General features: G+C 46.9%; 1 protein-coding gene across 4 annotated transcripts in view; it reads left to right on the forward strand.

The window, feature by feature from the left end:
- Nucleotides 1-218: 218 nt before the first annotated feature.
- RNF43 (ring finger protein 43) overlaps nucleotides 219-14274 on the forward strand; it is a 60713-nt gene continuing 46657 nt past the window's right edge. For 3 of the 4 annotated variants that reach the window (XR_007207729.1, XM_048324755.1, XM_048324757.1), the window contains exons 1-2: nucleotides 219-723; nucleotides 830-2130. Coding sequence is in view for 3 of the 4 variants with exons in the window: in XM_048324755.1 (XP_048180712.1) it covers nucleotides 1894-2130 (237 nt within the window). In the remaining variant the exon portion in view is untranslated. The remainder of the gene's footprint in view (nucleotides 724-829; nucleotides 2131-14274) is intronic. The other variant, XM_048324756.1, reaches the window with a different exon arrangement.

Below are 14274 nucleotides of genomic sequence, written 5' to 3' on the forward strand. Positions count from 1 at the left end.
CCCGCCCCCGCGGGCCCGGGCGCTGCAGGCGGGCGGCGGGGCGGGAGGGGGAGCCCGCGGCCCGGCCGGGGGCGGCGGCTCGGCTGCTCCACCCGCCCGTGTCCGCAGGTACGAGCGCCCGGCCGGCCCGGGGCTCGGCCGCCCGCCCGCCGGGACCTTCCGCCGCCGCCGAGCCGCGCTCCGGGCCCCCGCCCCGCCGCCCGCGCCCCCGGCAGCGGCTCCGCCGCCGGCTCGCTGCCCATGTCCCAGCTTTCCTGGCCGTCCGCGCTCGCTGCCGGCACGGCCGGTGCCCGCCTCCGCTGCGGGGACGCCGGGCTTTGGAAGCCTTCCCGGAGCGCGCGGGGGTGCTGGCGCAGGTCGGGCGATTACATGCGAACACTTCACTTTCAGCCATGCCTGCCCCGGGAGCTCTCTGTCTGCTGTAATTTTCTCCCTTTGATCTCCCTGGATCCTCTTTCGGGCTGTGGAGCTCCGCTTGCACCTACCTGCCTGCTGCGTGTGTGCGCGAGAGAGTTTTCCTCTTTTTTTTAATACTTTTTTTTGATTATAAATACCAATTCTGTTTGGTTTTTTGTTTTTTTGTTTTTTTTAAGACTGAACCCAAACATCATCAGAGCCACATGGGTTTGTTAAGCTACTGGAAATAACTTTTGCCTGGGATTTACAGCAGCATTCCCTCCCGGCCCGGCCCCTGCGGACTCCAGCAAGCTCACTGCCTAACAGGTTTGCAAAGCTTTTTTTTCTTGTAAATCCCTTTTTCTCTCCAGAGCCATGCGATCACTGTAACTTCAGTTTTAATCGAAAACACTTTCTGTCTTAATTCTCTCAGTTATGAAGACTCCTCGATACGTTTCGTGTGACCTTTGGGCAGACCATGGAACTTTCTATTTTATTTTGTGGGGCCTTGAGTCGGGATCTTCTTAACGTGTGCTTGGAAGTGCTCATACCGGAACTCGGGCGCGCACAGAAATAGTGCGAGAGAAACCAGATACGCCGTAACTTTCTGCCTGATACCTGTTGGGCTTCGTGTCTAAACTTTGGCAGTGTTTGGGGGCCTTTTTATTTCCTGGGAACTTGCAACTATGAAGAGGAGCTGTGTGTTTTATTATCTTTGAGAACTCTACCCGGAGTCAGACTCTGAGCATGGATTTCTAAGGGAAAAGTAAACCCGATCTCCAAACCTGAATGAAGCACTTCTGGCATGAGGAGGATGGAAGGGATCAACTCCATTTGGAAGGGAACGGTACCGGAGCAAGCTTTCTTGTCACCATAAATTCAAGGAATACCGCCTGCCTGATTTCTGGGAAGGATATCAATCGGTGCAGATAACATTCGAGGTTGTGCTTATGCTGTGGGAAGTGCTAGCAAGAAGGTGAGGTGTCTCTCTCGAGGGTATTTGGGATGGATGTTTTGAACCTGTGGATCTTCCTAACTCTTGGCCAGGAGACAGGAGGCCTCCACATCCGCGGGGAGATCTCCTCGTGCCTCATCTCCGTGGGACCGAGGAGTTCCTAATGCTCCTTCTACACCCAAACTGACTTCTTGCTTGCAACCTGTTTCACTGATCCTTCTGGATTTATCTGCCGGAGGTCGGACTCACAATTTAGGATTTTTTTTTTTTTTTTTTTTTTTTTTTTCCAGTTTGTTTGTTTAAAATATGCCTCTGAGCTCCCGGCGGCCTCTGAGCACGTGGCACGGGGCAAGAGGAGCGGCGATGGCGAGAGCCGGCGTCGCCGGGGAGCCGCTCTGGCGGTGACCGAGCCGCTCTCTGCGGCCTCTGGGGTCTGTCCGGAGCCCGGCTCGGAGCCCCGGGAGCTTTGCCGCCGGCCGGGCCCGCCGCGGTGAGGACGCGTTCCCGAGCGGTATGAGCGGCCGGAGCCCGCTGCTGGTAGCATGAGTGCTGGCCCCCAGGTGCAGCTGGCTCTCCTCTGGCCTTGGCTGCTCATGGCGACCCTGCAGGCAGGACTGGGCCAGACCGGGCTGGCGCTGGCGGCGGCCGTGGAGTCGGAGCGGGCGGCGGCGCAGAAAGCCATCATCAGGGTCATCCCCCTCAAAGTGGAACCCATCATCCTGGAAGGGGAGTTCGCCAACGTCGCCGAGGTGACTCCGGCCGAAGGGAAGCTGCTCCAGGTAAGAGCCTCGCCACCCGCTTCCAGCCTCTCCCCGCTTTCCCTCCTGGCTGCCGCGGCTCCCCGAGCGGTGCCTTGGGTGCCGCGTCCCGGCGTGGATTTGTGCCGTGCTCCGTGCGCTGTCCCCGTGGTTTGGTTCCCCGGGGGCCGAGGGGACGGCATCGTGCAAAGGGCTGAGCCTTCCTTCGGGGCCGAGCTGTGGCTGCGCCTCATTGCTGCTGAGTTGTGGATGTGGTCGGCTGATTCCATGGAGATTATTTCATATCTTAATTGATGTTATAAAGCTGAGTGTGTCGAGTCACATGTCGGGATGTGAAACATCTGACAGAAAACAGGATTAGTACTTTTTTCTCTGAAATTCATGAGGATTTCCACACCCTCTGCCGAGGTCGAGGTTCAGTTTCGCTCCAAAACCCATCCTGGCTGCGTCCACCAGAATCCCTGGCCCTGCTTATTGTTGCCTGTACCTGAAGGGTGAATGTTACTTACACAGGAGCTCCGGTGGTGTCACCACCAGGTATTTTTATAGATGAATTAATGCTATTCTCTGACCTTTATTAAGGGGAGAATATATCCACACCTGGACAGGAGGTGCAGGTGCTGCACAGCCAGAGCTGAGCCATTCACTGAACAGACCCATCTCCTGCACACACCGAGTTTGGAGCTCAGTTTCCTGAGACCTGGTGTGCACTCTCTCCATTCTGTGGGTAATCTGCCTGGCAATTGTGTGCTTTATTCTTAAGAACAACAACAACAACAAAAGACAAAATAGCCTGCATTAATATTAAGTCTTCATTTTCTCCTGGATTTTTCCAGGACTTTCCAAATGGGGTATGTTGAAATCTTAATTAAATTTGTAGTTTGGAAATTTAAATTAAAATAATAAATTCTGTGTAGTTTTTTAAGAAGAGAAATACAGTCGAGCCAGCTTTAGAACATGGTCACCTGTCTGAAAGTGAACATGGACAATTTGTGACATGTATAAAGCCTGCTTTTCCATGCCTTTTGAACTCCTCAGAATGGAAGCTCTGCTATAAAATTATATTACCAGGCTAAAAAAAATATCTGAGACGAATGTACTCAAGGTCCTCTTCTGTTGTGTGGCAATGTCCAGGAAAGTCAATATTTATTCCTTACAAAAGCTACAGTGGTGTTGCAACCGAGCACAAAGTATAGAGTGAGACCTTTTGGAAATGGGAGGATGATAACCTCTCCTGAGGGATGTGTGGAGGTTTCTAACCGAATGCAACAATGCCAGGTGGGAATTTTGTGCCATCACAGCAGCACCAGCCAGGTGTTTGGAATAAAAACTGTGAATAGCGTCCAATTTCATTCTTTAAAAATCATTCTCCAAATGGAGAGGGCTGGGGAAACTCTTAATCCAGCCTGTTGAGTTTGGGCACACAGACACTGACCTGCCCTGGCTGTGTTTTCAGGCCTTGACTCTGCCACTCCGTGCTCAGGTGAGCGCTCCTGTTCCACATCCCACTGAATCCAGTGCGGGAAGTCCTGCTTTCTGCTGGCAGTGCTGGGACAGGGGGTCAGGCTGTGCCTTCTGCAGCAGGATGTTTGCCTGGTGCCAGGCACTGTGCTCTGGGAAGGCTTAGCCAGGTGTACCTGTGACCTCTCCTGCAGATCTCATGGTGTAGTTTCTAATTCTGCTTCTAAATATTGAAACTTGGCATATGAAATGGTATTTAGAATTGTTTGGGTCCTGATGCTGCAGTGGGTTCTTACCTCTGGAAGGAGAAAACAGGAAATGGGGACATAACTCTTTGGGTACAAAATAAGTAAGAAATTAGTGGGAGGAATTCTTTTCAGTTTGCGTTTTGATAGTGGGATATTAAATACACCAGAATTAGGTTTTATTGAGACATCTCGTTTTGCACATGGTTGTCAACATCCCGATCTTGCAAAAACTTTAGGTCACGTGCCTAACTAATCACTAGAACTCCTACTTAAATAAACTCATGGCTGTGCACACATACCTGCACAGTTGCTTCTTCAAATGTAGTTTAGGGACATAACATGGTCACATTTACAGTTAATGAGTCAAGGAGTGGGGTTTTTACAGCATTTTTGGATAGGTCTTGGTTATGTCAGACCCTGTAAGGTGCAGTCAGCCTGTCCAGGAGAACACAAACTGCAGAGCTTAGCTTGGAAGAGAGGCATGGATGGCCCAGTCCCTTTTCCAAAGCAACGCTCTCTTCCTTCAGAGGTAGAATAGGATTGCTCAAGGATTAGTGGTGCAGAGTTGGCCCTGTAGTCAAGTCAGGTTCTCTTTATTATGACTTATAATTATCTTCATAGTGCTCGGGTCAATATATTTTTAGAAATGCATTCTTAATTTAATACAGAAAATCCTGCACGTAAGTGATGGAGCCTCACCAAAGGTACTTCTACCAGAATGTTTTCCTGGTTTCGTTTCTCCCTGCCCTATTTTCCAGGATCATCTACAGAAACGGACTTTGATTGTGGCGTGTTACATCTTAGAAGCCAACTTTAGCAATATCCTCTTTACCTACAATAAAATAAAATAGCCCCAGGGTTGAATTCCCCCTCACAGCCTTTGCCCCTGTGAGGAGTTTTGTGGGAAATCTCTGTATTTCCATTGCTGCCCAGTGGGTGAGCAGGAGGATGCCAGGGAGCCGCCCACCCCTGCCAGTGTAACCCCAGCAGTGCTTCCTCTGCACTCCAGAGCTGCTGCCGCCGTGTGATGCAAAGGGAGAGGAATTTCTCAAGCAGGCAGAGCCACTTAAGCCTTTATAGGTCAAAAAACCAACACCTCAGACTTCTTGCAGAAATCATCTCCAGGCTTGTGCAGTGCTGCAGCTTGTTCAGGGAGCACCTGCTCTGAGCATTAACTCTTGCTGGATGCGGGAAGCACCCGCGGAACTCACTGGCAGTTTCCAAACTGGAAGTTTAGGTTTGGAAGTAAATCGGGACAGAATTGTGAGGGTGTGAAGGTGGGCAGGCCCTGGCACAGGGTGCCCAGAGCAGCTGGGGCTGCCCCTGGATCCCTGGCAGTGCCCAAGACCAGGCTGGACACTGGGGCTTGGAGCAGCCTGGGACAGTGGAAGGTGTCCCTGCCCCTGGCAGGGGGTGAAGTGGATGAGTTTTAAGGTCCCTTCCAACCCAAACCATTTTGGGATTCTGTGATCTCTGCTGGGCTCCTGCAGGAGCCTGAACTGCTGTTAAAAGTCCCGTGGCAGTCAAAAACTGGCCCTTTATTACAGATGGAGGAACCAAACCTTTTGGACAAGTAGGTTGGAAGGAACATGTTTGGAACTTACTGACAATGGACAATCCATGAGCAGCTCAGGATTCGATGTGGCCTCAGAATTGCAGTTCCTGTGACTGTTTGCAGATGAACTCCCATTCACAGGATTGCTATAGAAATTTTTCAGCCTCTTTTTTTGGTACTTCTGCTGCTCTATTGGCTGACTTTTGAGGAATAAGTCTCAGTTTCCTTCTTGCCCTTGACTCAGTCTCCACTTGGTACTGGAGAGAGCTGTTGGTTTGAAGGTAGATAGGAAAATAAGGAATGTCTTGGAAAGAAAAGGAGAGAGTCACTGGGGAGAGTTGAGGGGAGATTTTTCTGATTTGAATTACAACAAGTACAAATCTAATTGTGGAAGGAAAAAAAAGAACCATTTTATTTGAGAAATAGTTCATCACTTACAGCCTTGTTTAGGACAGTTCAAGAATGATCAAGATTCAAGGATGCATTATTAAAACTGAGCTTTAATATCTCTTTATTTGAGTGTGTATAACCCCAGTCTTCTACACAGGGGAAAGGATGATTCCTTTAGTCTGTGCAGAGTGGCAGGGATTGGTACAGTCTCTAGTTCTAGCATATTTGGGAAAAAGCATTAAAAGTTTGGGAAAAGTTCCTATTAATGATATTTAAAAAGAGATGGATAACCTCACATTGCTACAGGGAGGGCAAAGTCATCAGCAGTCCCAATCCCTTCACATGCTGACACCTAGAAAATTCCAGTGGGTATGTGGGACAGTGGCACAGTCTCACTGAGCAGGCAGTATGTAGAACTAGTTTTCCCAACATCCATTGTTTCATTGCAAGTCTTACAATATTTTATTCCATTTCTGTACAAACTCAGCAGTTTCATAATGAGGGGATTGTAGGAGAAAGTCAACTTTCACTTACCCACAGAGTGCACTGTTTTAACTTATCACTGTAGGAAAACACCGTGAAGAACATAAAAACAAACTTGAAAAAACCTGCAGAACAAGCTCCCTACAGGCTCTGAACCCCCAAACCAAGGATTATCTTCCTTCCTCTCCTCTTCCCCCAGAAAAATAAATTGTTTAAAAAACGTGCAAGTTGATCTATTTAGGATGGATTGAGTGAGAATTGGAGGGGGAGCCTGAATTACCGTTTTTTTAGGTGGCCTGTACAATTCAGAAAGAGAAAATCAAACACAGATCCAGTTGGAGGAGGAGTGTGATAATTATCCCTTGGAATTGCTGCAATGAACCCTATGGGATCACCCTGGACAATGGAGCCTGTTCCCCGTGTTGCAAGGCACATGCAGTTGGAGTTGGAATCACCTACTTCAGTGCTCTCAGAGGTTTACACTCCCAGCCCATACCAAAGTAAATACCTTAGTAGTCTTCTATACTCCCAGCTCCTGGATCAACAAAAGGATGTTGAGTGCATAATGTTGACAGAGATCAAAGAAGTGGGAAAGTCGAACCAAATGATAATGGGGACTTAAATTACCTGTGAATAAACTGGTCAGATAGCACAATACGAGGCAGTTCAAAGAAGCAGTTTCTGCCTCTTGGAACAGCTCGTACTGGGTACACAGACTTGACTTAGCGTTAAGTAATGTGCAAGAACTGCTTCAGAAGCAGCAATAATGAAGCCACTTGGCCTGACTGCGGCACAAAAAAAATGGGTGCCTAAGTACCAGAAAGTGTGACTCTGACACAAGCCTTTAGAACGGGAAATTGCACTGAAACACTGAGACAAATGGCTCCTACAGAGTGAAAAAACCCCACATTTTTACATGGGACATAGATACTGCTCAGGAAAGGCTGAGAGATTTGGAATTGTGTAGCCTGGAAAAGAGCTCCAGGGTTACCTGATCGTGGCCTTCCAGTACCTGAAGGAGCTGAAAAGGAAGATGGAGAGAGACTGTTTCCAAGGGCCTGGAGTGACAGGACAAGGGGGAATGGATTCAACCCAAAAGATAATAGGTTTAGATGAGATATTAGGAAAAAGTTCTTCCCTGTGAGGGTGCTGAGGCCCTGGCACAGGGTGCCCAGAGCAGCTGTGGCTGCCCCAGCCCTGGCAGTGCCCAAGACCAGGTTGGACGGGGCTTGGAGCAGCCTGGGACAGTGGAAGGTGTCCCTGCCCGTGGCAGGGGGTGAGACTGGATGAGCATCAAGGTCCCTCCCAGCCCAAACCATACTGTGATCCTATGAAAGTAGAAGCTGTCTTGGGGAGCACACGAAGCAGTGACTCAAAAAAGGCTGTAGTCAACCAGCACAGGGACATTGGTAGTGCTAAAGAAACCCTTTGGCCCACACAGATCTCTTAGAAAATTGGACAGAGAGCATGAGTGTAGTGTTGGCTGTGTCCAGTGTAACCCACAGCGTGGATTAGTTCAGCATTGGTGCAGGATTTAAGTGTAACTGGAAGGTGAGCCATTAAAATCCAGATGCAGAGTAGGAACTTCAGTTAGAGCTGGCTGCTAGAAAAGGTTGAGCTCAGAGGCTGCTTCTGAACCTCCACCCCTCTCTTGAGCATATACAGAGGCTGAGCTGGAGCTTTCCATGGTGTGTCTTCTCCTTTTCTCATCCAGAAAACATGTGACAGGAAACTGTTCCCTGTTCAAGGAGTTTAAAGGACTTTAAACCTAAATCTCCCAGCTTCCCAGTGCACCATCTGGTGCTGGTTGTTGCAGTTGAATTATTTATGACGGTGGGCGCAGACCCATCTTGAGCTGAAGATTTTCGGTACTGAAACGGTGACAGATCTGGAGGCCCCAGTAATGACTTGGGGCAGACATAAATGGGAGATCCAAACCCGACTGGAGGAGAGCACAGATCTGTGGTCAGGAGACTGAACTCAGAGAGCTGGAGTGAGTGACAGTCAATAGAGGATGTCTGGCCATGCACAGGCCCTGGAATACATCCAGGGAACAAGTGGACATTTCCCAAAGATAAGCTGGCAGAGGGGTGAGATTACAGGAGAAGGGAAACAGGCCCTGTTGTGCTTGCAGGCTGCAGCCAGGCTGCATTTGTGGTGGAATGGTTCTGAACCATTAGAGAAATGACTTTTTTTCTGTGCCTCCATCAAGCAAAAGCTTTGGTGGGCATTTCCTATGGATTGAGGAAGGGTGTTCTGAACTGCATGTGAATTCATTATTTTCTAATGAGAACTTTCAGAATTGTCAAAGTAATACAAACAACACCGCCTCAGTATGATCAAAGAGAGCTCTGTTGTATCAGGCTGGATTTTGGACAAAAATTGACATGCATTTTTATTTACTATGTCTCAGTGGTTTTCCATCCAGTGAAACATGCCTAAAAGCCTAAGATGTTCACAGCCTTGCCTAAAAGCTTTCTGTGAACTTTGCCCAAAAGTCATAGTCCGAAAACAAGCAAATTTTAACCTAAACTGAGAAAAGTAACAAGTAAGTACAATGGAAAATGTGCACTGTAGTTTGACCTTCAGGTTGGTCATCTTAAGTATCACAACAGTCTGTTGCAGTGTTGCAGGGATTGCCGAGGGTCAAATAAATGAAATTTTGGGTTATAAACAAAGCAGAAATGTAAAATGAATCTCAGTACAAGGGAATATATCACACTTGAGTAATGCACATTCGTATTTTATTAACCTTTTGGCCTTCTCTCCATTCCAGGATGCTTGGCTGCAGCAGGACAGGTATAAAGTAGACAGAAGTGGTGTGGATGGTCATGGTGGTCTCTTCCATCTTTGAGTTCTGTAATTTATTACTTAGTTTTAGTACCTGTTTATTTTTTCCCTTATTTCCCTGGCTGTAAAGAACAGGAAGCGCTGCTCAGCCTTTCATTTGCCCACACCACTTTCAGGCTGCATTAAGGAATTGTAATCACATCTCATGCTTCGGAGCTTTGGGCCTGCTGCCAGCACGGCTCAGGCAGGAGTTGGCCAAGAGTTGTCTTGGGACCTTTTCATCTTGTTTTTAGGAGCATCAAGGATTGGCCTTGCCTCAGAACAAGGCACTCAGAGATGTAGGTCAGTGTTCAAAGGTAGTAGAGAGAAGATTGTTTTGGATGTGCTTATGTTGTATGGGTTACTCCTGTGCTGCCAGATTTCTGTGGAAGACTCTCTTCCCCCCTGCAGCCACCCCGTTCAAATTATCTGAAATTTTGGGTGTGTATCCTCTTCCTGTGCATGTTGAGATCTGAATCATCTGCCTAAATCAACGGATGTATTCTCACCTCGTCACTTCCCCATCCCTGAAGGGGCTGGTTAAGGGCATTAGTGGCCCTTTGATCTCTCTTTTGTTCTCCATCTCAGTAATTTGGTCTCCAGTGATCAAATGGGTTAATCTAATGCTTATTACTGTGCTCAGCATCAGGGTAGTGGCAGAGATGTACTGGATTGTCAAACACAGCAGTTCTGACTGGGGAGTTGAATAAATTCCTCTGGCCATAAACTCTGTGAAACAAATTAAAAGCTTTTGACCAAGTTTGGTTATGACATGTTACTTCTGAATGTAAGTAAAGCAGTTTGGGGATTAAGTTTGCTTTGTGTCGGTAAAAGGTATGTGAATTCTAGTTCAAAATTACATGAAAGGATAGATTTCAACTTCCTACTTCCAAAGCTCCTCAGCAGCTGTGGTTCCATGGGGTCCGTGTTGGGCAGCACTGTTGGTGCAGAACTGTAGGAGGGACAGGTCCATTGCAGAAACTCGGGGAGAATGACCCTGGGATTGAGTTGGATCCAGATGTAAAAAGTGAACAGCACTCCAGTCCTGTTAGAGGTGTGAAACAGTTCTCCCTACAAAGGCCAAAAAGCCAAAAAACAGAGCAGGGCAGACACAGTGATCACACTGTCTAGAAAGGGTATGGGGTGATGGCTGCGTGGCAGAGCAGAAGGGACGAGTTGAGGAGGTCTGGGGAGTGAGTGGTTCTTTCATTAGTTGAATTTTGTGCAGGATCCTGCACCAAAATGTTGTTTTCAGATTTTTTAAATATAGGGAACATCTCTAAGGATATGGAAGTCAACTAAGAAAGTGAATTGTGATAATTCCTGTAGCTTTCTGTGTGTCAGTTTGAATCAGAAGTTAAATCTTGGCAAGCTGGTCTCTTTGCACCACCATCCAGTGTAGACATACAGCTCCAGAAACCCAGTCTTGGCTACTTTTTAAAGTAGTAAGAGAGATGGTGTTTGTGGTTGTGTTACTGCTCCAGACTGAGTCCTGTTCCTTGAAGAATGAATGATCTGAATAACTTTTTATTTACTACAGCAGTTCTATTCCAAAATAAGTGGAACCTCCCCAAGATCCTGAAGAGACAAGAGTTCCCCTTCTGCTTGTGACGCTGTAGCTCAGCTGTTCCTTTGTTCCCCAAGTGTCCTGTTGGGATGGTACTCCTGCAGCCATGCTGTGGGTGCACATTGTCCCTGAGTGTTTGGAGATTTCTCTCCAAACATTTCCCTGGGACCACCAAAATGCCACTGTCCTCCCCATTACCCTCTGTTTCACCTGGTCTCATTCACATAACATGCCCCACGTCATTTAGTCCCACTCAGCTATTTTTTTGTCCTCATCTGCTCTCCCAAGAGTCTTTTTAAAATCTTCTATAATTTTCATCTTGCTTAGAACAATGGTTATTCTCGTTGCTTTTCTGCATGTGCTGTTCTGTTCAGTAGCAGTTCACAGACGGGTTTAGACTGTTGCCTGTCAGCATTTGCTTCCAACACTGCGCTCCTCAGAGAGATAATCTGGTCCTTCCACTGCCTCCTTCAGAGGACCTCTGACCTCTGTTTTGTCACTCCAGGGGACCAAAAGCTGCTGTTTGTAAACTTTGCACAACTTCTGCATGAGAGAAGCAATCAGATTTGAGTGATGGGCAAACCTCATGTGCTTGTACAACATGCAGCCCTTATGTTAAAAAAGATCATCAAACAATATTTGTTGGTTTTTGGTTGAGAAACCACCGTTTCGCCATTTCTGGCAGTTGCACCTGGTTGTGGCCTGAGTTGGTAGCAGCTCTTGCCTTCATGCTCCTTCTCTGGCTGCCTCTTTCGTGGTTGCTTTCTCCACAAAACAAAGACTGGGGAAAGCCATGCTGGCCTTGGCCTTTTCCATGCCCTCGTTCAAAATCCTGCTTCTGAAAAGCCACTCTGGGACAGTGGCAATCAGGTACTTTATTCCTGCTGAGATGTTAAAAGGCCAAAAATCATCCACAGCTGCGCTTTAATTTAGAAAAGGGTGACATGAAATCAAATAAGGTCATTCGGAAGAGTCTGAGAGGGCAACTAAGAGTTACATCCTTTGCATCAAAGTGTTTGAGGACACTACAGTAAGAATTAAGATAAAATGTACCTCTCAAGAAATACTTGAAAAAGGATAAAAGCATATCAGGATACCTAAACGTAAGAGTAAGAAAGTATATAAAAGCATCCTGGAAAAGCAAGAATTTTGGCAAAATTAGAAAAAAGAGAAACAACCTAAAAATACATGAAGACAGTGAAAAGAGAAGAGAAATAACTTGGAAATGGTAAAAAAACTAATGCTAGATTCTCTTCAGTCACAAGCAGAAAGCTCACCTGACAATTGGTAGAATCTTAAAAAAATTAAAGTCTAAAAGCTGTGCTTAGGGCAACTAAACTCCCAGAAGAAAAATGAATGCAATTCTCCTTGTGCTTTCATCTGTCTCAGGCTGAAATGTCTGGAGATGAGATGGTGATGGAGATAGACACAATTACCACTATCAGTTGCTGGCATCAGGTGGTATTCACCCAAGGATTGGGGAGGATGAAATCGTTGAACTATTAACTTGTCTATGAACTCTTGTTTAAAATCCCTGGAAGGTGGCTGATGGGATTCCCGTTTTTCTCTGAGCTCCAATTCATCCACAAAAGCCCAGAGCAGCGTGTTGTAAAATGGTAAGTTGACAGAAATTGTAACACAGAGTGTTCTGAGTGGATGTGAAGGAGTCCACATAGGCATCAGTTGGGCAGATCTGGCTACATTTCCCAAATGCAAAGACTTCCAGGGAAACTAAGACATTAATTAGAAGGAGGCTTCTGGATAAATAATTACTGGACAGTAAGAAGCAGGTGGAAGGAATAACTGGCAGATTTTCCCTTTGGGAGGAGCCCATGGCTGCAGCTGTGTGTGCTGTAGCTGTGCTCTCCCAAGTGTTGGTGAGCACATGGAAGTGCTTGGTAATGTTCTAGAGCTTTCCAACACATGACCTAATTAGAAGTAATGAAGACAAGGTTCATCTGTGAATCACTGCACGACCTTATGAGACCAAATACTTAAGGAGAACATGGAGAATCACTCATTTCTTCACATTCAGTGATGGGCTCTGATTTGCCCATTGCCACAACTGTGTCTTGTGATTTTAACAGACTGGTCTGTGCAAGTGTCAGCTTGGTATGTGGTGGTTGTCATGAAGACAAAGGGAACATTAGCAATGAAAATGAGAGAATAAGCCAGAGAATCTCTTTAAGCTCCTGTGGAAATCCCAGGCACATCCAGATGTTGAATCCTGTGTGAAGTTCTGTTCCCCACAGCTCTAAAAAAGCAGTAGCTGCATTGGAAGGTGTTTGGAGAAAAACATGAGGATAAAAAGAAGAGTAAGAAGTGTTTTATCCAAGGAACAACAAACTGGACTAATTCTCTTCTGGCTGGAAAGGAGGTAGCCGAAGGGTGATACGAGGAAGATCCACAGAGTCATGAATAGGGATTGACTGTTAACAGTCTCTCTCAATATGAAAATAATGGGGCATCACATGAGGCTACAAAGAGTCATGTTTAAAGGGAAGTGCTCTTCACTCACTGTACAATTACCGTGTACAATCCCTCGCTGCAGGAACTGCTGTGGATGCTGGAAGTTTACAGAGGTTCAAAAACCACTGGAACTAATGAATGGGAGAAGGCTCCACCAATGGCTGTGCAATAACCGGTCCCAGCTTTGCCTCAGGGAGTCTATAAAATGTTGGAGGCTTGGAGAATGTCCGGGACAGAAGCCCTACAAGCTTGTCCTGTTCTTATTTCTTCAGAAATCCACTGTTGGCAGTTGTCTAGGCAAAGATGCTGGGCTGGATGGGCCTTTGGTCCAAATCTACCCTTGCATTCTCCTCTCCTTCAGAAACCTTCCAGCCCAAGGCCCACCACCCTCAGCACCAGCCCTTCCAGCCCCCCTCTGCTCTGTTTGGGCAAGTCTGGGTGGAAAAACTGAATAGGTGCCTCCTTCACCCTCCATCACTGACACGGAGCTCAGCTCGTTGTTCACACGGAAGGCACCGCAAGGTTCCTTAGGTTCGATTATTGAAAATCTCACAGCATGGCTTTCAGCTGGTGCTGTTAATCAGTGTTTGAGGCCCTTGCCACTTTGGCCTTCATATCATGGAATCTTGGAATGGCCTGTGTCAGAAGGGACCCTAAACATCATCTTGTTCCACCCCCCTGCCATGGACAGAGACGCCTTCCACTAGACCAGGTTGCTCCAAGTCCTGTCTGGCTTTACTGGACATAGCATTTTTATTCTTTGTCACCCTCATCCTTCATGATTTCCTCAACTACGTTCCACTGATGGGATAATAGCTCCCTGTGTATACCTCAAGCAGCAGAACCTGGATGTTTGATACTTTCCAGACAGTTTGGGTACAGCACATGCTCTCAGCAGTTACCTTCTCTTTATAAGAGATACTCCTGCCTGTGAAATAAGAGCCTCCCTACTTATTAGAGAATATGTATATTTTGAAGGTCTGTTGGCATATTCCTCTTTCCTTGCCTAGGGAATGAATCAAGGTAACCTGCAAATATCAGGTATTTCATCACCAAGAAAACCAGTCGATGTAGAATCATAGAATCATTTAAGTTAGAAAAGATCTTTAAAATCGAGTGCAGCCATAAACCATAAACATTTATCTCGAAACAAAAAGGACTGA

This window comes from Corvus hawaiiensis, chromosome 20 (assembly GCF_020740725.1).
Source record: "Corvus hawaiiensis isolate bCorHaw1 chromosome 20, bCorHaw1.pri.cur, whole genome shotgun sequence".
NCBI lineage: Eukaryota > Metazoa > Chordata > Aves > Passeriformes > Corvidae > Corvus > Corvus hawaiiensis.